Source organism: Nannobrachium achirus (assembly GCF_963921795.1).
Source record: "Nannobrachium achirus genome assembly, chromosome: 21".
Taxonomy (NCBI): Eukaryota; Metazoa; Chordata; class Actinopteri; order Myctophiformes; family Myctophidae; genus Nannobrachium; species Nannobrachium achirus.
The window spans coordinates 53,027,397-53,052,396 of NC_137828.1; the positions used below are offsets into that span (position 1 = coordinate 53,027,397).

The 25,000-nt window shown below is 43.9% G+C and overlaps 1 protein-coding gene across 1 annotated transcript in view; it reads left to right on the forward strand.

The window, feature by feature from the left end:
- Nucleotides 1–1,372: 1,372 nt before the first annotated feature.
- LOC308306796 (cadherin-6-like) overlaps nucleotides 1,373–25,000 on the forward strand; it is a gene marked incomplete at both ends in the record, with an annotated part of 32,712 nt that continues 9,084 nt past the window's right edge. The window contains 5 exons of the mRNA XM_080751838.1: nucleotides 1,373–1,636; nucleotides 12,322–12,616; nucleotides 15,277–15,396; nucleotides 17,553–17,720; nucleotides 24,930–25,000. The exon at nucleotides 24,930–25,000 is cut by the window's right edge and continues 117 nt beyond it. Coding sequence (XP_080607964.1) covers nucleotides 1,373–1,636; nucleotides 12,322–12,616; nucleotides 15,277–15,396; nucleotides 17,553–17,720; nucleotides 24,930–25,000 — 918 coding nt within the window. The remainder of the gene's footprint in view (nucleotides 1,637–12,321; nucleotides 12,617–15,276; nucleotides 15,397–17,552; nucleotides 17,721–24,929) is intronic.

Sequence of the window (25,000 nt, forward strand, 5' to 3'; positions counted from 1 at the left end):
GAATCGGCCTGTTATAGCGCCACCATGAGGCTGATTTCAAAAATTTTAAGTGGCATTTCTTCCTCGGCCTAGTGGGAACGTGTGTGCGCGATTTCATGTTAATTGTCTCCACCAGCCGAAGGCATGGGGGAGAGTATGTTTTCCCCTTCGTCCGTCCGTGTGTCCTCGCAGTTTGTGTGCACCTAATCTCAGTCGCCGTTGGCACGGTCGCTGCCAAAGTGAGCACACATATTCCCTGGATGCCAATCTAGAACCTCTGCCCTAAATTTTTCAAATGGGCCTTTTCTTGCGCCACCTAGTGGCCGATGTTCGCAAAACACATTTCTGTGCACTACTCTTACAAAAATCCTACAAATCGGTAGGCAGTATCTCGACAGTCATGTGATCGACACAGATCTGTCCGATTTTGCATATTCCATCCTGATTGGCTAAGATTGGCTTCCAAAGTTTGTACGATTGAGCCGTTTTGAACAAAATGCCTCAAATCCCAAATGCAAAGTGCAATTATCATGAAATCGCGCACACACGTTCCCACTAGGCCGAGGAAGAAATGCCACTTAAGTTTTTTTTAAATCAGCCTCATGGTGGCACTATAACAGGCCGATTTGTGGTTTTACCTATAACTCCACCGATCAGTTTCAAACTTTGAAAGCGCACTCCTTAGGGATAAACCTTTGCCCTGCATTTTTCACATCAGCCCTTAATCAGGATGGAATATGGACAATCAGACAGATCCGTGTCGATCACGTGACTGTAGAGACACTGTCTACCGATTTGCGTGATTTTTGGACAAAATCTGTAGGAGTAGTGTACAGAAATGTGTTTTGCAAACATCTGCCTCATGGTGGCGCTAGAACAGGGCCATTTGAAAAATGTGGGGCAGAGGTTCTGAATTGGCATCCAGGGAGTGTGTGTGCTCATTTTGGCAGCGACCGGGCCAACGGTGCCAGAGATTAGCTGTACACAAACTCGGAGGACGGACGCACGGACGGACGGACAGGGGCGAAAACATACTCTCCCCCTGCCTTCGGCTGGTGGAGACAATAAATCTGTTTTAAGTAGCATGTGAGGGGTTAAACTAGGCCATGGTACATGTGTACATGGTACTAACAATCTCTGTCGCTCGCGTGTTTGTGTGCGTGCGTTCGTGTGTGTTTCAGGTGCTGTTGGCTTGGCTAATGGAATACTGGCGATTCTTCTCGTTACTTTAACCACAACCACAGAAATGAAGCATGAAGACTGACCTGACACTCTGACCAAAGTACCAGCAGCACCACCAGTATAGTGGACTCTGACCTGATACTGACACACAAGAACCACCACCAGTAGTGGACTCTGACCGCCACAGAGGAGAACAGAACATTGGGGGCTCATGGGACGTACTGTCACTACAGCTAGAGGAACAGCATGCCTGTTGCTGGCGCTGTGGATGTGGACCCAACTCAGCTCCTCGGAGGGTGAGGGGCTGAGGGCCCCGCGAAGGACTATAAGGAGGCAGCGTGGGCCCTCAGTGGGGCTCACAGACCAGGACACAGATGGCTCGCTGCCGCTCAGACGAACCAAACGAGGCTGGATGTGGAATCAATTCTACCTGCTGGAGGAGTTCACTGGGGCACAAATGCAGTATATCGGAAAGGTAGGAGTCTGTGCAGCTTTCAGTGGCAGCCTCTATCTCTCTATCTGACTCTCTCTCACACACACACGCACGTGTGTCCGACCCGCGCCAAGGCCCGAACCTTATGTTTCCAACGCTTTTTCCCCTCCTTTCTTTTTCTTTGAGGAAGCCACTGATTTACACTCACTAGCAAACTTGTTCTAATGTGCAGTGCATGCAGCGTGCCTGCTTGTTACCCTTAATGTGAATATTAAGCCACACTGTAGCTTGTGAAAGTGTTTAAATAGTAGGCTATGTCGATTATTAAATAATAAAAAATAATAACGTGCGCTGCGCTCGATGTCTGACTGCAAGTTTCTGCGCCTGGAAAATAGCAGATCTACAAGCTCACAACGCGTCGCGGATGCGAGGCGTTGTGAGCTTGCAGATCAGCCACATTTTGTCACGGAACACGCCGTGATGAAGAAGTATAAGCCAGGATTTACTTGAGTGATGTGATGTGTGTTGAATGGACGGACGAGGCTGGCCTGGCACAGTGCACTGCGACTGCACACAACAGCGCCGAAAAATAAACATCCAATGCAAGGGACAGTAGTGGAACACAGCTAGGAGCTCCATTCAGCGGCACGCCACTTCCAAACCACTACAGCGCGCTGCGCGTTTACCTCAGCGTGGGACTTTTCTCCGTGGTCAGAGTTGTCTCCGTGGCTGCAGCATTAGTGCGAGCAGCACACACACACACACACACACACACACACACACACACACACACACACCACCAACACACAGGGGTTGCACACTCCGTGCATCATGCAGAGAGAGTGCATGATGCATGTCATATAGGTAGGCAGAGGCTATATCAAAAATATGTCCGACCCGAATCGACGTCCGACAATTAATTATGAAAATGCGTCCGACCCGGGCCCGAGCCCGTTGGGCTTGTCGGGTCCCGTCGGATTTCGGTCGGGTATCCCAGCTCTAAACCCATAGTCATATTCAATCATAGCTATGTAGGGATTTGGATAAAAAATTAGGTATGACATTTTTTATCGCACAGATCCAGAAATGTGTTAAATTGAACAGAAATTCAAATTTTACCTATCATTTTATAATGGACGATTTGCTTTTCGGGCAAGTGAGCATGACCCTTGGGCAAGTAGAACATGACCTGTACTTGCCCGACAGGCAAGTGCCAATGAGACCTTAGTGTCAACCCCTGGGTCTGCATACGTAGTGTGTAACCAGTTGAATGAATAACCTCCCCGCAACATACATATTAACCTTGCGTAGCCAGGCTTACAAATCTGCGAAGAGAAAAGTCTGGACACGATATGGGGCAGAGAGGGGTTAGAAAGGGGGACTTCCGCCGTGTGAATATATATATTTTTTTTTTCTTTTTTTACAGTGCGGTGTTCCTGCAAACGTTTCCCCCGCTAAAAAAGAAAGTTCTACTTCTCCCCCGCTCTGTAATAAACATGCACTCGTAATAAACAATATCCAAACAAAAACAGATTCTCTTTCAGTGACCAGAATCACCACTAGAGGGCGCCCAATGGCCATAGAATCCACCATAGACATACGCTGTATATGCACAAGCCGTGCGCAGCCATGACGCGCCTGAACACTTTCCTTTGTGCATGAACAGGAACAGGATGAAGTTAGCTTGAAGTTAGCTATTGGCTACCAAGCATTTTAGAAGCCCTATTTTCGGCGATTTAGCCGTGATTAAACCTTGCACACCTCATGGATATGCATGGAACAGAGAAAATGAGCTCTAAAGATCCTGGATTGCATTGGAGTGGATGGGAAATATCGGCGGGCCATGTAAACAGATGACGGCCGGCGGCCCGGCTCGAAAATTTAGCCCGGTGCTTCGGTAAGGCCTCTGGATGTTTTTTTTTATTTTTATAAAAAGCCGAACTAGTTCGGGATCGGCACCCCGAACGTTAGGTCCAAATAAAGCCGAACTAGTTCGGGATCGGCACAATAAGAGTTAAAAGCGAGTTAAGAGCTACAATCTATTTAGGTTTGTTTCGGTTATGGGGATGTAAACAAACCTGCACCACATGACGTAACTTCCCTTAAACGCAGCACTTCCACCACTTCCGTTAGAACAACGCAGGTCGCACCCAGGGTGCATACATGCATGGCATGCCTGCCTGCCTGCCTGCCAGCCAGCAGCCAGTCAGCCAGCCAGCCAACCATACGGTACATCCTCCTGTGCGAGGCTTGACCTTCAGACCCTTCCATTCCCCACCCTGTTCCTGCACTCTAGCCTTCGTTCCTCTCGGCCATAAAAGGATTACAATTAACCTCTGTGTGGTCAGAGAGAGAAGCAAGCCAAAAAAAAGGGCAAACTAAAAATAATATAAGGTAAAATAAAAGTAATACAATTAAAACAAAAGAAAGAGGACAGATGTCGGTGGTGGCTCTAATCGAACCACTTGGTCTTCAGGGGAAGCAGTGATTGATGTTGCGGCTCGTTCCTTCTTAAAGTCGTACAAGGACTAATAGAGAGAAGAATGGATTATCAGGGCGGCGTGCACTTAGCCGAGAGTGCACCCCATTTCGAGCTGGGAGGGAGGTGATGCCCACGGAGCCCTTTCTCCAGAAGACACCATTAATAGATCAGCTAAACCATCGAGCGCCACACTTAATCATGACTCTGTGAACGACCGTGCTCTCCTTCACATGGATGCCAGCTCTCTCTCCACTAGTCAGTTACCACTCAGGATTGCCAGCGTGTTGATCTTAATCTGTTTGCCACTGCTGTTTGTTAATTCTGCGATAAAGTCCAAGTGATGAATGAAGCCCTGAGGGGGGGAATGAATATGGGCAGCCTGTCTGCATCCGTGTCCTCCTCTGGTGGATACAGAAGTTGTTCTGAGTGAAAGAAAAAGAGTATCACCATAATGTATCGCCATTATGTAAGTGACACAGGGATATACAAGAGCACGCAGACATGGAACTTAAATGAATTGGAAATATAACACAATGGCAGGTTATTATTATTATTATTATTATTATGTACAATCTTTATATATATATATATATATATATATATATATATATATATATATAATACATACACACACACACACACACACACACACACACACACACACACACACACACACACACACACACACACACACACACACACACACACACACACACACACACACACACACACACACACCTCTCTTACACTGGTGCTCATTAGTAGGCGAGCTGTATGTGGGCCTTCGAGAAGCCCTGGGGGGGTGGGGGTGCTTGTTTATTTAATAACGTTTTACGTTGCCAAAGGGCACATCTCCTCTGGGGGAAAAAAGCTGTGGCCTGTGGGTGAGGACTGTTTGTGCTACCATCATATCTCATAAAGTATTTACAGCCACTGATCGGCCCCAGTAGTTCTGGGCCTGGTGCGTATAGGCGCCTCGGCGCAGTCCAATGCAAGCAGGCAGGCAGACAGTGTTGGTGGTGTCATCATGCACAAGTATCAGTAAAGTTGCAGACAGACACACACACACACACACACACACGCACACGCACACGCACACACACACACACACACACACACACACACACACACACACACACACGCACACACACACGCTTGCATGCACATACCCGCACTCAGGCTCTGAACTGAAGCTCAAATATTGGTGTGCTAAGTGTTATAATACATATGTGATTGTGGTGTGTGTATACTGTATGTGCGTATACACGTGTATGAGTGTGCGGTAAGGCCTATCAACATGCAAGGTACACATATCAACGAAGACGGCTTGAAATTAGGTATTGGTGTATGTGTCAAATTAATTAACAGACACTCTATGCATGCACGTAGTAGCACATGCAACAAAGCAGTCCGTCTGTAACCAGGTGTGGTTATTTCAATAAAACCATTGTTGGAAAATGGAAATAAGGCATTTAATGTATTTATTCTACATGTACTGTACAGTGTGCCTGCATGGATATGCTCTTCATTATTTGGCTTACGCAGGCAGTGGTCTTAAAGCAGAACACATTAAAAACAATATAATGCAATTGTGGTTTAACCGCTATTGCTTTCCACTGTGTTGTCATGGAATATATACTGTATACGAGAGGCCCAGCCGTCTCCCAGCAGCGACCCTGGAGCACATGTTGTCACGCACGTGTCGATGCACAGGATGAGACCCTCGCCCTCTGCCCGCGCTGGTGTGACGGAGGGTGGCTGTCGGGACCACTTCAATTATGTTCCTCTGCTCGGTGGCATTGAGCCGGCGGCTGGAGGCGTTGATGAGGTCACGAGATAACACGGACGGCAAACAGCTGTCCAGCAACATCGCAGGGGCAAGAGGGAGATGTCTGAGTGAGATTAAACAATGTTATCGTCTCAGAGCAGTTTTATTTATGTATCACAATCCAGTGTTGTACCCGAACGCGTTCAAAGAACGATCCTTCATGAACACGTTCATATTTTGGGCAAACGTGAACTGAACATAATTGTTTTCGCTTGATGAACGATATTGTCGAACGCGGTCATTCTGACGCCCGTGAACGGCGTTCGTCGGCGTTCGTCGGCCGTTCATGCGGCGGTCCGCGGTCGTCTGTCCTCTCGTCTCTCTTTTCATTCACATGCTCCAATAGCATATGCGGTGCTGTCTGCACTCTGCAGCTGCATTGTGAATCTCCTCCTCGTTACGTCTCGCAAGCCTGACTATACTTTGTCCTATGTGTGTTGCACGGCGAAAATAGCTGATTTGCAAGCTCACAACGCGTCGCATCCACGAGACAACGTGAGCTTGTAGATCAGCTATTTTAACCAACGCGGAAACATGTTGTGCGCGAGGTTTAGAAACGTCTGCCTTCAGCCCTTCACAATAAGGGTGCAGGAAGACTGGGAACTGGGCAGTGGGCACATAAATATTGTGGGCACCTCAATGTTAAGTTGGATGAAATTATTGCTGTGTGTGGTTCTATATGGGCTGTGTCAATAATTTTGACAAATAATAGCATGCAGCAACGTCTAAACATTATATATATATATATATATATATATATATATATATATTTTTTTTTTTTTTTTTTTTTTTTTTTTTGAATAGCCAAAAGTATAAAAAAAATGATGGTTAAAAAAAGAACGAAAAAGAACTAAGTTAGTTCATTTTGGGGAACCATGAACTTTAGTTCAAAATATAGAATTATGAACTATGAAATGAACTAGTTCATTTTAGAAGTTCTGAACTTGAACTAGTTCGTTTTTAAAGTGAACTTTCCCAACACTGTCACAATCTAAACTCATCCCCTCAACACCCAGCCGTTTCTGCCGTTATCATCCCGTTTGTTAATATCTGCTCAACCCCAAAGCAACATTATTTTTTTCCCTCTGCCCCGAGGCCCTCTCTGTCATAATGTGTCATATTCATTCTGCACTTGTAGAAGTGTTGATTGCATATCTATTCTGGCATTGGATGGACAGTCTCTTCGAGCAATGGGATCGAAACCATGACTACGCTGTCTGGGAGATGGGGACTAAAATAAGGCTGTGCCGCAGACTTCAAAGGGATGTCTGCTCTGCATTGAATGGGTTGACAGTTAAAAGTGTCCCACTTTTCAACTGCAGAGATACTGAAGCGTATTGTAGCCTACTGTATTGTCATTCTGAATAACAGTGATCAAAGCTACTGAAGCAACAAATGAGATAATGGATCCTTACTTTCGTGCTGTTTGTAGTTGAGAGAGAGATGAAGCAGGGACCCCACAACCTTATCATAGATTCCATATAGTCTCATCGTTTGACAGCACAATCTTCATTTTGGATTCATGTACATTTTTGTTTTCAGATATTTAACCACTTGAACCGTCAATACTTAATAAACTTGACCTTTCACTCTGTACTTAGTCTACTCTTTTTCCCCTCGGCTGAAAATAGCCGATCTATAAGCTTGTGAGCTTGTAGATCTGCTATTTTTGGCTAAAGTTCTCAGAATATGGACACTAGGGTTCAAGTGGTTAATATAAAAAAGCCAGACAGCGGTGTCAAGATCATTCTGTTTCCATAGAGATGAGTCGACACAGCTTATGTCACACTGTCAGAGATGGGAAAAGTACTCACGTTCTGTACTTAAGTAAAAGTAAAAGTACTTGTGAAAAAAACGACTTTGGTAAAAGTAAAAGTACTCATTCCAAATAATTACTCAAGTAAAAAGTAAAAAGTATGTGCTTTGAAAAGTACTTTTAAAGTAAAAGTAAAAGTATTTTTACCGTATATTTCTAGAATTTGAAGGATATTAAAATTAAAGGATCCCCACCAAACATACGTCTTAAAACTGGCCAAGAATTGGTTTCCTACTATGATGTGAAATCTAAATGCAGCAGTGTTTTTTTTTGCCTGAGTACCAGTTATAGATAATATTTGACTCTCCAAGAACAATCATTATTATTATAAAAAATATATGTATCCCACGATTTTGTAACCCATTTTTTTAAATGCCAATTGACCACCAAGTAGGCCTACACCATTATGACTGATGTTAAAATACAGATAAGGTTTCCTAATAAGAATGTCGTTTTCATTGTTCAATTATAATTATAATACATCTCACATCCACAGACAGACAGATGTCTGACTGTTATACTTTAAGATGTTTTGCATGTCTGTCAGAGGACCCCAATGTAAACAAGCCATACAGACAGTAGGATGATAATCATACAGTAGTGCGTTTGCTATGAGAACTGCTAATCAAGTATGCAATCAAATCAATCAATTCAAACAAACGCATGCATGCACACGCATGAGGGCACACGCGCTCTCTCACTCACTCACTCACTGCACTCACACTCACACTCACACACACACACACACACACACACACACACACACACACACACACACACACACACACACACTCTAAAGGCTTTTGCGAGGCAAAGATGACCGAAGCTACAACAGTTGTGCAGAGTCTGCAGAACGTTTCACTTTTTCCATACAGAACTTTATCCAGCATGAGATAAAAAGCAATGGCACTGACTCACCTAAGCTTCGGAGGTTAAAAAAGAACGCATTTCCAACGCGTGTGCATTACAAGAGCAGCATGGCAAAGTCTTGTGTTTATAATCCATAGTAGTTATAATCCACGTGTATTCATTGTTGACATGTTTGAAAGCTGTGACGAGATGAATGGTTTACACTTACAGCATGATATGGTAGAATTAAACCATCTTCCTTCCTCTTCCTCTGAATACCGTGGATTTCAAAATAAGAGCATAGGGTATTAGGCTAGCTATTATGTAGGATTAATGATTAGTTTTATTTGGTAGTCTAGCTACAGGAAGTAAATAGACCGGTGCTTTCCTACTTGACACAGTGACTCCCACTCTGGCCAGCAGCAGAGCGTCACCACCGCAGCCTGTATGAATGATGATCAAGCGCTTTAATCATTTTGTTTGATCTGCCACGCATCGGCGCAACATTAACATAAAACCAAAGTAGCGAGCCTGTTTTGAAAATGTAGCGGAGTAAAAGTACAGATACGTGTGTTAAAATGTAACAGATAAAAGTAAAAAGTACCCAGGAAAATAATTACTCAGTAAAGTACAAAGTACTGAAAAATGTACTTCGTTACAGTAACGAAGTATTTGTACTTCGTTACTTCCCATCTCTGCACACTGTCTATCGCTATCTTTAACTTAATTGTGGTTGTCGCACTAGCAGAGATAGGCAGCCAGATAGACAGTCATGGAGAGGGACATTGCTGGCATGGCAGCGCGAGGAAGACAATAACGTTAAGATTGGCTGTTTTCAGCCAACCGAGTCACTTTTTGGAAGCATGCACACTAGAAATGATCTAGTATTGACAAAAGTGAAGGTGTGTGTATAGCAAAGTTGTTCATATTATGTTGAATTCAATCCTTTCTTGGTTGACTGAGAAAAATAAAAGTGTTAAACCCGACAAATAAATATTGATCAAAATGCTAATCCCAAGGTGCTACAATCTTGCAGCAGGTATACCTTCACTTGGCTGATAGACGACAGCCATTGTTGTCCCCCTCAGAAATATTCAAGTACGGTGAATAGCGCTGTAGAATTTAATCCACAAAGCCGCTCATTTCTCAGGTGCATGTTCACCCCGTTACAACAGAATGGATTAGTAAAGCTCCCGCTCACCTACTGCCACGAAAAGCCTTTTTAATATGCGACGCAGATACTCGGAGGCACAGGGGTAAAGTACCTGTTCAAATCCACCATGGTGCATCCGGCTTTGCTGAGCGCTTATACGAACACAATTGGCCAGTGTTTGGTGAAGTGATGCTGGGGCGGGGACGGCGTCTTTTTTTGACACTCCTATGAGAAGTGCTACTTGGTCCTGTCAGGGGCTCCTCGCTGGCAAGCGAGTCAGTAGCATACAAGATCAGTGGCAACACAGAAACTGGTGGGGAGGGTTAATAGACATATAACCACTAAATTGGGTGAAAAAAATAAAATAAAAAAACATACCTGACCCTACAAACCACCACTAGCAGGTACTGGTGGGCTGAACTGTGCTAAATGAGAGCCAAGGCAAGAAAGTGGGATATCGAACCATTCAAGAGCTCCTATGCTGAACGCCCATGTGCACAACACATTAGAAATGTGCATGCACACACACACACACACACACACACACACACACACACACACACACACACACACACACACACACACACACACACACACACACACACACACACACACACACACACACACACACACACACACACACACACAAAAAAAAGACTGGAGACGTAAAAGACTGGAGACATTTTGTGTTGAGTTCTCTGTAATTTATCTGTCGGAATTAAAATGTCAGAGCATGCTAAACTGGGGTGGAATTAAAGCAGGAGATAAAGAGAGAAAATAAGTAGGATAAAGACAAAGAAAGACAGAGGAGAGGGAGAGAGTTATTTTGGCATGCATGCGATCGAGCATGCAAAACGTGCACGCACGCACACGCACACACACACACACACACACACACACACACACACACACACACACACACACACACACACACACACACACACACACACACACACACACACACACACACACACACACAATGCATGATAGCCACTCCCATACAAGCATAGGCTACTAGTATGTGTAGCCCACTCACACAATTCTCAAATGGTATTCTAAATTAAAGCACACTCTTTAGCACAGAGGAGGAATTGGTATTGGCAACAAAATACATTTTGTTTAAAAATGTGTCTACTGTGGCTAGTGGAATGTGGCATATAACTTAGATCAGGTGCAAAAGGCCCGGTTAGCTTATTTTACAGCTATACTGTTATTTTGAATCACACTAATTAAACCTATCTATACCAGATACACATGTGAACTGATCCTGCCTAGTCCCTCTGACCCTGACAAAAAAGAAAAAAAAATACAATTGACTCTTCAAATAAAAATAAATAAAAATACCCGGTGTTTGTTTGACTCAGTTTATAGTACCAGTATCGTTGGCGCGCTGTTGGAGCTCATAGGGAAAATCCACAGTGGTTATAGTCTGTACTCACAGTTCCTTAGAACCCTGTGCAGAAGCTGTAGCGTCCAAACACCAGGCTCCAGATGAGGAGTGTGCTGTAGGCAGACCCAAATGCAAACCTGTGTGCACATGGACCCTCTGTATGCAGTGGCAAGCTCTGAGCACTTCTATTACCACATCTGGTGCAGCAACATCCTGAAGCACACTATATCCAAAAGGGAAAACCCATACACTAATGAACTTATGTCCTTTTACAACAATTCTCTACTTATCAATTTCACATACAGTAGTCTCATACTCACTCAAAACTTGGTGCAAAAAACACAAATATCCTCCAGGCACTCTTCTCCTCCTGCAGTCACCAACTTCAGTGGACAGACCAAACTTGTTGTGTTTTTAGCGTTAGCTTAGCATTAGCCAGGTAATACTGTCAGCAGCTGCTGCACTAAACATCTGACTAAAACACACAAACTCTCCCGTTTTCCTTACAGGCTTAACAAGAACAAAACCACACTGATGCAAACCCTGTGGCTCTTAACTGGAATGCAACAGATTACCAAAACATTTAAACACTTAATGACTCTGCTTGTCCACTCTCTTTGCCTGCTCTGAAAACCCTCCGGTCTCTAGCTCACTCGGTCAAGTCCCGCCCCCTCTCTTTCTCAATAGGTTGGCTCACGTTGACTGAAACCTCAATCCCCTAATAACATTCCTCTCTGAACAAGCAATAGTATAGATAGAGAATAAATATAAATAAAATGTAAGGACATCTGTTGCAGGGTTTTCAAAATGTAATAATAATAACAAAAAACAAAAAAACATTTAACAATCTAAACAAAATAATGCAGGGTACTATATACATATACATAATGCCCTCTCCAATGCAGCACCTTCTATCTATGTGGACCTTCTAAATTACGTCATTTGCAGTGTTGTGAACATCACAAACACAAGCTCTTGTGCTCAGTATCCTGATTTTACTGGCAGATTTCTTAAGATCACAAACATCTTTTGTTTAATAACATCAGAACCGTTCACATTTCACCAAAAGCATAGACTTGTCAGACTCGAGACGAACAGGAGACAAATTGAATATTATGTGCACTCACTTGAGAATCTTGAAATGAAATGTTTGCAGAGGCAACACAATTATGTCATTACCCCCTTCTTCTCTGTGTTTCCTCTTCCCAGCTTCACTCCGACTCGGACCCGGGCGACGGCAGCGTGAGGTACGTGCTCTCCGGGGAGGGCGCAGGGACTCTGTTCAAGATAGACGAGAAGTCGGGTGACCTCCACGCCACCAAGAGGCTGGACCGTGAGGAGAAGGACATGTACATCCTCCATGCCAAGGTGGTCAACCGCTTCACCAACGAGGTGCAGGAGGGCGACTCCGAGTTCGTCGTCAAGATCCACGACATCAACGACAACGAGCCCAAGTTCACCCGCAATCCCTACATGGCCCGGGTCCCCGAGATGTCCGACATTGGTGCGTACCCTACGCGCTGTTGTGTGTCTACTAGATACCAATGTAGGCTACATACATGTCTATCTATTCAATGTATGGAATTATGGTGATGCTTTGCTACTGTCTAAACGTGGCTTTTGACATAGAAGACTAGACTGGTCAGGAGGAAGACATCTTGTCTGATGAACTCTAGACAGGTAGTTTTATAGTGAAGTCCATGAACACTAGGAGCCAATCACCAGCGGGTCAGACCGTGTTCACTCCAGCTGGAAGTCACTCATCATCACCACTCACTCAATCACACACACCAATGAGGGGACAAGACAGGCTCACACACAGCACAAATACACATGACCCTGGGGTCACAACAGCTACAAAGCCCTTTCCCAGTACTATTTGACAGGTTTAAGCCCTTTCAACAGGGTGCTTTGACACTATGTGCAGTGTGCATGAGAAGGGTCTCACACGCACGTCTGATACATACTGTTATACATACTATGTTCTTACAACAGGCAGTAATCAAATATTAATGTGTGTGTGTGTGTGTGTGTGTGTGTGTGTGTGTGTGTGTGTGTGTGTGCGTGTGCGTGCGTGCGTGCGTGCACTCGGGTGATCAGGCTTACAGGTTTTACTGTTCAAACAGGATGGAGACATTTCACAATTCCAGTCTTACCGGATCAATGGGAGTTTATCAATCATTATAATAGAGCCGACTGAATGTGAGGATGGCTTGACTAATTAAACGAGAATCATTAGGAAAAATAAACAAAGTAAACCCATCTCTGTGACGGTTACAGCTGTACAGCTGAGAGCAGATAATCTTTTAAATAGAGTATCTTATTAAAATGTTATTTGGTTTGATTGCTGCAGTTGTCAACTCCGTCATTGGTGTGAATAAATGTTCTACTCGCCCTCCCCAATTTCTCAGACATTACCGTTTGTTGATTTTGCATTTTCGTTTGTTCTTGTCACTGTGCGCTAAATTTAACTTTAATTACTGTGCATTCGTAATCCAGCAAGTGCAGACTGTGTAAAATAAATAAATAATTCTGAAATTTGATGTTTGATGTTGACCTTTCAGAATGAGAGGTACTTTACTGCGTTACTGTATGTTACACAACGGCAGCAACGTACTGTAAATAAACAGCGGAACACAGAGTGAAAATGAATGTATAGGCTAGATACTGGACATGCTGTGGATCTGTTGTGGAACTGGCAATACAGGTGGCAGCAGGTATGGTCTCTCTCTCTCTCTCTCTCTCTCTCTCTCTCTCTCTCTCTCTCTCTCTCTCTCTCTCTCTTTCCCCCCACCATCTGCTTTTTCAGTCACACTGTCTTCTCTACAACACGCAACTCCTCATCTTTACTAATTACATTTTATGGGGCTGTAACAGACTCACACAAGTTATTTGGGTCATTATTCTCATTGTATTGCACAATTACAGTGTACTGTATATTTATTCCAGTCTGCCATTAAATATTTCTAGTCAATTAATTTCCTTGCACATGTAATGAGGCGCCTTGCCCTGCAAGGCATCATTTGGGAGGTGGTACTCGGCTACCCACTTGCTTTTCATGCTCTACTGAGATACAGTAGATGCCTCAGACATTGCTCTGGAACACGGACATTGATCACAGCCATTCGCCCGCAATCAGACATTATAGCCTTGCTAGGTCCTCGAGATCTCAAAATGCACTAATGGCTTTCTTGGGACTTGCAAAGTAGCAGCAGTACCAGTGCCAGCTGCGTAGCGAGAGAAGAAGCATGAAGTGGTACTTAGAAAAATACATCAGGACTCAGAATCAATCAGCTATGAGGCTATACGTGCTGCCTAGCAGATATCTCATTTGCTAACGTGACCAGATAAGAAATTATTGATGACCATTTTCATGCCTGCACCGGTGGACAGCCATGGCCGGAGGCATTAGGTTTTCAGGTTATTCCTGACATTTGCCTCAAATGTCCACAAGGACGACATTATTAGAAGTAGGTCGTCCAATTTAAAGGTCACCTTCACCTTACGTCTGTCCCGTTCTCGCGAATGCAAGATCTCAGGAACACCTAGCTCAAGGTCATTGCGACCTTAAAAACATGTTCAACAAAAGACTTCACTACATAAAGTATGATACAGTAGTCTGGGAAGTGGAAAGACATAGGTTGTAAACTGCAATTGGTTGGCCGAGGCATACAACCGCAATGTGGTATTTAGCAGAACAATATACAATAGCAGAACAATAGCAACAATACATTGACATGTAACTTTGTCAGTCAAAATCACAGTATTTGAGCTTAACAGTACATTGACATGTAACTTAGACAATCAAAGTATTTGAGCTTAGCCAGACTGATCGTGAAAGGTGAAGGCTGGGGTGGAGGAGGAGGCAGCTAGCAGCGAATGTTCCAAAGCTTCGGAAACCAAGCATAGGTAGAGAAAGCAAGCTGTATTTAAAGGAGCCTCCCCTATTGATTGAGAGCTTTGATTGGAGTATGGCAGTCATGTGACGTAATGACCAGCAGATATGAGAATGAAGTAATGAGAACAGAGATGACTGACAGCTGACTACAGCAGGGCAGGGCGACTCCCGTGTCCTGCATAAACACGTCACTTCAATTTTCAATAGTATCAAAGAACGGATCTAATCTGCCACTATTGTCTCCTCTTCTCTCTCCTCTCTGCAAGGCACCTCTGTTATTCAAGTGACGGCCACAGACGCAGATGACTCCACGTACGGGAACAGTGCCAGGGTGGTCTACAGCATCTTGGAAGGCCAGCCTTACTTCTCTGTGGATCCCGAGACGGGTCAGTGTCCAATGTGTCCCTTCGATCCCAGTACTGGATCATGTGACTCTTTAACATTCACAGGGTTGGCCTCTGCAAGTACAGTAAGTGCCTAGGGTCCTGTAGAAGCGAGTCTCCTCATTGTAAATCTGTGTTAATAGGGCTGTATTGGGACCATTCTCAAGCTTGAGTCAGATAACAGAGAACAGATGCAACGTCATCTTCGTAATCACGTAGGATGCATAGAGGCCATAGCCTAAAGATTAAATGAAGTTAAAGTCAGTGTTCTTGCGGTGGGTTGTTCCTTTTCATTAAGCCCAAATGTTTAGCCATTGGAGACACACCTATTAGGCTGTCAAAGGCTGTCAAACTTGTGAACCAATTAACATTCACCACCCTCTGTACCAAAATTAGCCAATGAAACCAGCGCTCTCCAAAACAACAGGTTTAGGGATTGGACGGAATTGATTACATGATACAGTCATCTGTTCATTTAGTCTCAATGTTTGTAAACAAGAAACCTGTCTATAGGGCACAGGACTAGTCAAATATAACACATTGTAAAACAAAAATGGAAAAAGACCAAGGCACTCTTGTGAACAATGTATAAACCTGAAAAAAATACACATACGTGTTGCAGCAACAATGCCTTCATCAGGGTGACTAGACATGATTGCAAACATGGCTTTTTTTTGATGGCAGATTGTGTAAGGCTCTACCTTTTGTTTAGGTGTAATAATCCATCCCCTGCTTGCTAGTTTTAATCAATAGTTGGTTTGGAACACATGCATCTTGTTTTGTCTTTTTAATATTATTATTACTATTTAGTTTTTCTTTTATGGGGCAAAATAAAAAAAATACAGATTAGATAAATGACTTGTGGTAATATTGTTTATCTCAGATGCAGTTGAGCTGAAATCCATTTCACACAAAGGTGTCTCTGTGTGTGCCTGCGTGTGTGCATTTGTGTGCATGCACAAATAAGCAACAACAACAAACCTGTAGAGTGAGAGTAAAAAGGGTAGATAGAGGGCTGATGGAAATGCACATACACATTCACAGGCAGATACTGTAGATGGGCAGAGAAAGTGAGATAGGAGAGATGGATGCTGTGCCTCAGTGTCTCTACACTGACGGTATAACAACAACCATTTTGCTCTCTTATTAAGGTTTTGTCTTCCTTCATGGAAATTGCATACTAAGAGAAAGAAAAACAGTGCAATCTACCCATGTCTTGTACCTCCCAGGTTGCCACACTCCATGGGTGAAAAAAAGAGCAGGTATTTTTTTCTGCTTTTTTGTATTCACCCGATATCCCAAGTTGTGCTGTCAATTTATTAGGAGGGGATTTTCTTCTTCCCCCCCTTGCTTTTTATTTGTTATACTTCAAAACTCGAATCCATTAGTGGTTCAACAGGAGGCAGACAATGACAGGTGATGGAGCACACCTTTTGAATATGCAGCCAATTATCACTTCACTATATTCTTCTGTCCTGACTCCAGATATCCATTATGTCAGAACATAGAAGAAAAATAATTGAACAGTTCTCCACCTGCCTGAGCCTCGACTCTGAAGAGTACACTGAATGTTAAAATGCACCCAGAGATTATCAACACTCCTCCTGGAAAACATGCCTCAAAAGGCATGGGGATAATTGTCTCTTTAATGTGTGCTGTGATGCTTTGAATAAAATAAAGTGCAGAGTGATTTAAAGAATCATAACAGTGTCAATAAATGTCACTGTCTATTCACAGATTTGGCCATATATTGTACATAAACACGGACACACGTTTGCCGTTGATGCCTTTTATTTTGACTTTTCACTGGTTTGTGTCATGGGTGTTTGAATTTTGATCATAAATCAATCTTTCACCAGGGATTAAACCTGAAGGTGTTGTTCAGTAGTGTTGTGTCAAAATGTGAAGGTCACAGTCAAGAGACATAGAACAAGAGTTGTGTCTTTGTATAATCCTCTAGTATGAGAGGAACATTGCCTAAGCATTATGGTTCTGACCTTTTATTTCCTACTGTTTATTGCTTCTACTGTTGGCTAGTCTAGGAAGTGAAGCTTATTCTTCAGCTCTAGTCGTTGGATCACACCATGCTGAGAGCCTGAGCTAAATCTTTACAGTGTTGAATGTAAATCTGTTCTCCAATGGTGTCCTGCTCTCCTCAGGTTTGATCAAGACGGCCCTGCCCGGCATGGACAGGGAGGTGAAGGAGAACTACCAGGTTGTGATCCAGGCTAAAGACATGGCTGGACAGATGGGGGGGCTCTCAGGGACCACCACGGTCAGCATCACTCTGTCGGATGTCAACGACAACCCGCCACGCTTCGCCAAGAGTGAGTATAGCTTCTTGGAAACGCAATCACAAACACAGACTGTGCACAAAGCCTCAGCAGGGAACAAACCTCCCCCGTTAGCCATGGCTTATTGGTGGAATGCACCTTGACAGATTTTGCGGTGGTCACATCCTCGATGCACTCGCTTATAAATCCCAACACAGCCTCTGCATATTTGAGTACCTGGCTGTTAAGGGCACAGGATGTTATGATGTGTTTCATGAACCATTGGTTGGGATCAAGACATTGAGTCATCGGGTGAAACACATTACGTAAAAACTGTAAAAACTAACGGATGAGATCGAGAAATTCTTTCTTTGGTGTGATGGAGAAGAAACACTCCAGACTCAGAAGTCAGTAGCTAAACATGGAAGGAGATGGCATGTAATGGACAAACTGCATTCAAAACTCATGTTGTTTTCCCTGTTGATGTGTCATTGCCAAAGTGAAAAAAATTAGCTGAACTAACTACTTGAAAGCTATTTTAAAAGTTGTGAATCTAGCCACAAGCTATTTGTACATGTACACTGGCATATGAGAGATCATTAACTTGTAAGAACGGTACTAGGACAAATTATCCAGTGTTTTTATTGCTTTGTTAAACTTTAAATTTCAAGTTAAAAATAAGATAATTATAAAACGAGGAGATAAGCCTTTTCTGGCTGTTTTGTTACTTTGCATGGAAATCTTGATTCTTATTTTTGATACGTAAGTCTCTTAAAGTTATACTATGTAACTTTTTTTATAAAACAAATCTTAAAGTTGTCCTAACTATGAAATCGCTAAAGTTTTAGAACACCCACTCAGTTAATTTCAGCCCCTAAAGCCTTCTGTAAATATGTTTTCTATGATCCTGGCCGGGGTCCGGATTTCGCGGCAAAATTACATCTTCTGCATCATCCGTATACGTTGTGTATACGTTGGCCAATCACATCGCGGATCATACACACATGATACACTACCGGCCAATCACAGCGTGTGCTGCGTCTCTTCAGGAAGTAGCCACCCTCAGCTACAGTGTTTACGATGGTGAAGGATTCTTGCCTCTTACTCCCCAAATCCTGGCCAGAAAATTACGTTCTACCCCTCTATGGATTCGTATCGGTCGCGGTGGTTTGCGGCGGTGGTTTGCGGCCCCGCTCCGGTGGTCCGTGGCGACACCGGGCGAAAAACGGCTGAAAAAAGCAATACTGACCACTAGTTTAGCAACTTACACAGTATAGCTTTAACTATACTAGGGTGTTGCCTTTAGCAACCACAATAATTAAATGCAGAGCCTTATGGGGAGACAGCGAGACCGGCCACCGACCAAACGGCCGGTTGCGGTCGGCCCGGGGATCTCACCCCTGCTGGCCTTAAGACAGAGTGAAGGATCGTGCAAAGTACATCAAAGTCACAAGTACAAGTACAAAGTACTTAAAAAAAAATATATATATATATCGTCATTCGTCACTGTCGGGCAGAAACCTCCAAGTTTCAAATTTGTACCTTTTTTCGTAAAGTAAAGCCCTGCTTCATTATACAAAAGTGTCGCACAAAAGTAGCGAAAATAGCAGACATACAATATACATTATAGATCGGCTATTTTCACTTTTTTAAATCGTTTTTTTAAAATATTAACAAAAAAAAGGAAGGTTTTCGACATACAAGGTTTCCACCCGACAAAGGCGATATGCTATTATTGCTTATAACCTGTGCTGCAGGCGTACAGCCTGTGGCTGCCCAGAAACCCTGCCATGAGCCCTTGTGTCTTTGCTGTCGTTAAACTGAGAGGACAGCTTTTCCCCAATAGCTCATTTAGCCTCTCTGAACGCTCTTCACGGGTTACTCCTTGCTCTGTTGCACGCTTCAATGTCTCCACATCTAAATGCAGCATCACAAAGCCTCAGCAGGGAACAAACCTCCCTCGTTAGCCACGGCTTATTGGCGGAATGCACCTTGACAGCTTTTTGCGGTGGTCACATCCTCGATGCACTCGCTTATAAATCCCAACATAGCAACTGCATATTTGTCTAGATTTATACTGTCCCCAGCTGTTGCAGCATCCTTAAAGATGCTCCACTCACTGCATGTGTGGCAGAGAGAGAGAGTGAGAGAGAGGAGAGATGGAAGCTGTGCCTCTACGCTGTGCCTGTACGCTGACAGTATAACAACTATTTTGCTCCCTTAACACCGGAACACAATCCCCCCCACACACATGCTGTGCACACGGAGCCCCCGAAAATCAGGTAAATACAGTAGGAAAAAGCCTTCGCAGTAATCTACATTAGTTATGGCAAAATTATGGCAGTCAAAGTGTTCCTTCACTGAAATTGCACATTAAGTGAAAGAAAAACAGTGCAATCTACCCATGTCTTGTACCTGCCACACTGCAGTATGAGTGAAAAAAGAGCTTGGTCTTTTTGTAGAGCTGTCGCCTCCTGTGGCCACACTCAGATTTCCCTCACTATCGGTGGCTCTTGTCCCACCCTGGGCCTGCAAGGCTTCAACAAGATAGCTCAAGTGGTCAGAGCTGTCAATATGGGGTATAGGGGGCCTGACATGGCCAGTGCAGACTAATATCACGGCGTAGATATTAGTCTGGAATTTCTGTATGGAACCTGCATTTCCATGGGGCGGTTAAAAAAATGCCTCTGGTGATAAACCCTCCCCATATGCGCATACTGGGCCCTGATTGGTCCCTCTCTAGTTCGGAGGGAGTGAAATCCAATCACAACTGAGCGGTGCCAGACAAAACCTGCAGAGGGCAATTTAAGTTTTGCATTCTGGTTTCCAGGCTAGTATAGAGATGGTCCAGTGTATGTTCCCTTCTTTGTAGGACATTTAATTAACATTGATTGATTTAATACTTTATTAACAGTTTGTAGAGACAGGTACAGGAAAGTACAGTATAATACAAGGTCAGCCACCTGTAAGTGCTCGTTTAGCTCAGTTTTGGAGGAGTGTAAGGATTCACACTCCTTTATGACATGTATGGCATTCCACATTTTTGTTGCCTAGCAGGAGAAACAATTTCAAATGCTGATGGACACAGACTTAATTGAAGTCCAGAGCAATAATATAAAAAGCATCAGTGTGGGCCATCTGTAGCTGACTGATAGTGTTGTACATTTGTCCCATTGCCTGTTTAACATGTGCCTCTGGGGGAACATACACTGCAGTAATGATCGCTGACAGCTCATGTGGCAAGTAAAAAGCTCTGCATTGCACAACCATTTGCTCTACGTCAAGAGGATTCAACAGGATTTAGGACATCCTGACATCACTCCCTCGGTCCTGTGGGGTGTTAGCCCCGCAAGCTCGGCTCCAGAGTCCGGTGTTGTATCCGTTAACAGTCTCTTACTCCGTGCTGCAGCGATCTCCAAAGATTGATGGTATCCATTTGTGTGTATTAGTCCGGGAGCCAAATGGTGATTTTTGGCTGAACGTGGATTCGCCTGTAAAGGTTTTTTTCTCAACTGATTCTTGTAGCTTGGGGTCACCTCTTAAGGATTCAAGATGATGACCAGTGATATCCATTGAGCATTTTTTATTATTAACCCCTTAATGCCTGAAACACAAGAAATCCACCCAGGAGGAAAATACCCAGGAAAATATTTTTTTCTGGGTATTTAAGGAGGATCTGAGGGGTCTAACTAGGGGTTTGTCATGATGCTGAATCCATTGCAGGCATTTGTTTTGCACAAAAAACATTCCGTGGGCTAGAAATGGCCTCAGAAAACAATACACGTATGGGTGAGTATTCATGTTAGTCGGAGGCCTTAGGGTTATTTTTCTCGTGCTAATCAGTCGGCGACCTTTGGGGTCACCACAGCACCCACAAAACTCTGACTCATCACTTTTCATCACTAAAGTCGATGGGAGCCCAACTTGATTTGGCCACTGTGGCGACCCCGAATGTCGCAGACTCGGGCGCCCTAGCTAAATCATTAGAGCATGCCCTGAGCTACATCTGTGCAAAATAGATAATATTTAGACTGATTAGCACAAGAAAAAAAAACCCTAAGGCCTCCGACTAACATGAATACTCACCCATACGTGTATTGTTTTCTGAGGCCATTTCTAGCCCACAGAATGTTTTTTGTGCAAAACAAATGCCTGCAATGGATTCAGCATCATGACAAACCCCTAGTTAGACCCCTCAGATCCTCCTTAAATACCCAGAAAAAAAATCTTTTTCTGGGTATTTTCCTCCTGGGTGGATTTCTTGTGTTTCAGGCATTAAGGGGTTAATAATAAAAAATGCTCAATGGATATCACTGGTCATCATCTTGAATCCTTAAGAGGTGACCCCAAGCTACAAGAATCAGTTGAGAAAAAAACCTTTACAGGCGAATCCACGTTCACCCCCACGGCTCCCGGACTATATCCAGGGAGGGGACATTTGCTAACAGGACCGTGGGAATGGCCGGGTTTGCTGGGGTTAGCTCTCTGTCTCAACCATATTAGCCACTCTCTTCCCCCGCTTTCCTGTCCTGTCACACCGTCGGCGGTGTTACTACCTCCCCACTGGGGCTCCAGCTGATCCTGGGATCGCCTCAGTGCAACCTCGGTGTATAGCAGTCCCAGTTTACTTACTCAGCCTCAGTCCATTCCCCTCCGTCGGCCGGGTGCTCCCGCGGCATTCACCCATCTCTATCAGAAAGTCGCGGTTGTAAATAAACTTTCGCACCTCTGCTTTGCAAAGCGAGGACGAAACTGGCACTGAATCTAATTGTAGCATTGAAAAACTATCTCTGGTGTCACTCGGCAGCATGTACAGGTGTGCCATTTGCGAACTTCAGGCTTTACTGTACTTTTCCTTCATTCTTTCTGTAAATACTTGTTTTCCCAAGGTTCTTTTCGACACTTCTTTTAATTGGAAATTTGCAAATGCCCTCCTTTCTCACTGTCAATATTCAGACAGTTTACTGACAATCCACTGTCTTGCCGATGGCATGATGTGACGTTCTCAAGTGGCACATCTGGTACCAAGATTCAAGGTATCATACAGTACCAGAAAAACATGTTGGTGTGGCAATCACAAACACACAGCCAGTCAGCCAGTCAGTCAGCCAGTCAGTCAGTCAGTCAGTCAGTCAGTCAGTCAAACAAATACATTGTATTAAATACATTGTTTGACTGACTGACTGACTGACTGACTGACTGTGATTTTGCGCGTGCATGCAAGTGTGACTGACTGCATGCGTATGCACACATGTGCTGTATGTGTCTGTAAACATGTATACTGTATGTGTTTGAGTGTATGTGTGTATGTGTGGACGTGTGCATGTGTGCATGTGTGATAGTGTTTAGGGAAATGCACACAAGAAAGGAAAAAAAAACTAAACAAAACAATCAGTGGAAGACAAAACACACACAACCACAGAACCCTGTTCTCCATTAATCTCTACCCACAGCAGGGACACAGACACTGTTCTTTCAGCCTTCCACCACCCAGAGAGAGAGAGAGAGAGAGAGAGAGAGAGAGAGAGAGAGAGAGAGAGAGAGGGAGGGAGAAGAACACAGGCACACAGCAGAGACAGGGTGGATGGATGGAGGGTGGATGGAGGGGAGAGGCAGTGACGGGGTGGGGGATCCGGTTCATGGGAAGAGAAAGGACAGACAGACAGAGTGTGGAGGAAGGCTCCCTGTGACGGAGATGGAGAGCCAAATAAATGGGATGGTGGTGTGTGTGACAGAGGGGTGTAGCTTGAAGACAGGGGAAAGAGGGAGGGTGAGTGGGTGTTGTAAGGATGCGGAGAGAGGGTTGGGGACAGAGGGGTGTAGATAGAAGACGAAGGGGGGAAGAGGGGGAGTGCACGGGTATTTTAAGGGGACACCCAAAGGAGCCGGGGTGTCAGAGAGAGATATCATTGTCTGCCGGAGTGGTGCCTCCCGTCTCCTCTCTCCAGCCAATACTTGCTGGATTGAGGAAAGCTGTGGTGTGAGTGTATGTGTGTATGTGTGCACACGCACTTGTGCACACACAAGAGTTTTGTGTATCTACTGTATGTTATGTGCAGTGGTGTAAAAAGTACTCATTTTTTTTTACTTGAGTAAAAGTATCCATACTGCAATATAGAAATACTCTGTTACAAGTAAAAGTCGGAAATTCAAAATGTACTTCAGTAAAAGTACGAAAGTATTGGCATCAAAATGTACTTAAAGTACCAAAAGTAAAAGTACAAAATGTTTGAAAATAGCTGATCTACAAGCTCACACCGCGTTGCGGTGTGAGCTTGTAGATCGGCTATTTTCAAATAGCCAAGGTATAAACTAGGGCTAAAGTGGTTCATGTTTTATAATATTATAATTTATATCTGCAAAGTAACTAACTAGTAACTAAACTTTTCAAATAAATGTAGTGGAGTAAAAGTACAATATTTGGATCTGAGATGTACTGGAATAGAAGTAAAAGTATTGGAAATTAGAAATACTCAAGTAAAGTACAAATATCTCAAAATTGTACTTAAGTAAATGTACTTACTTTACACCACTGGTTATGTGGTCTCTGTGTGTGTGTGTGTGTGTGCGTGCACCTGTTACCAAGAACCGACGACTCAAGCTTTGCCAAAACCCTGTCAGTGGGGTTTTATTAGTGAGTCAGTGTTGTTTGTCTCTGCAGGCTGTGTGTGTATTATCGCCGCTCCTCCACGCAAAGAGGCTATTTATTTAAGCATGTGAGATACAGGAGAGGCCGTTCCAGCCCGACAGGCAGCCATCAGTTTATCTCACTGGGGGGAAAAAAAATGGAAATCATCTCGCAACGATTATGAAATAAAATAGAAGAAGCCACACACACACACATACACATACACACACACACACACACACACACACACACACACACACACACACACACACACACACACACACACACACACACACACACACACACACACACGAACAAACAAAGAAGAAACACAAATTAATTTATGTAGGAGCAAATTGCCTGAGAGATCATGTCGCATAATGTCAGGGAATTTGAGACTTTTTGATAGGATTCTTTTGTCGTTCTCATCGTTTTTCCTGGTTCTGCTGTTCGATGCTTAAGTTAGGTTTGCTAGTGAGGCTGTGAGGTCAAATATATTAATGAGGACTTTTACTCCCCTGTTTACGCTTTCTCTCTGTCTCTCTGTCTCTCTGTCTGTCTCTCTCTCTCTCTCTCTCTCTCTCTCTCTCTCTCTCTCTCTCTCTCTCTCTCTCTCTCTCTCTCTCTCATTCCAGGCATGCATGAGTTCAGAATCCCAGAGTCAGCAGAGGTGGGCTCCGTGGTGGGAGTGATCCGAGCCGTGGAT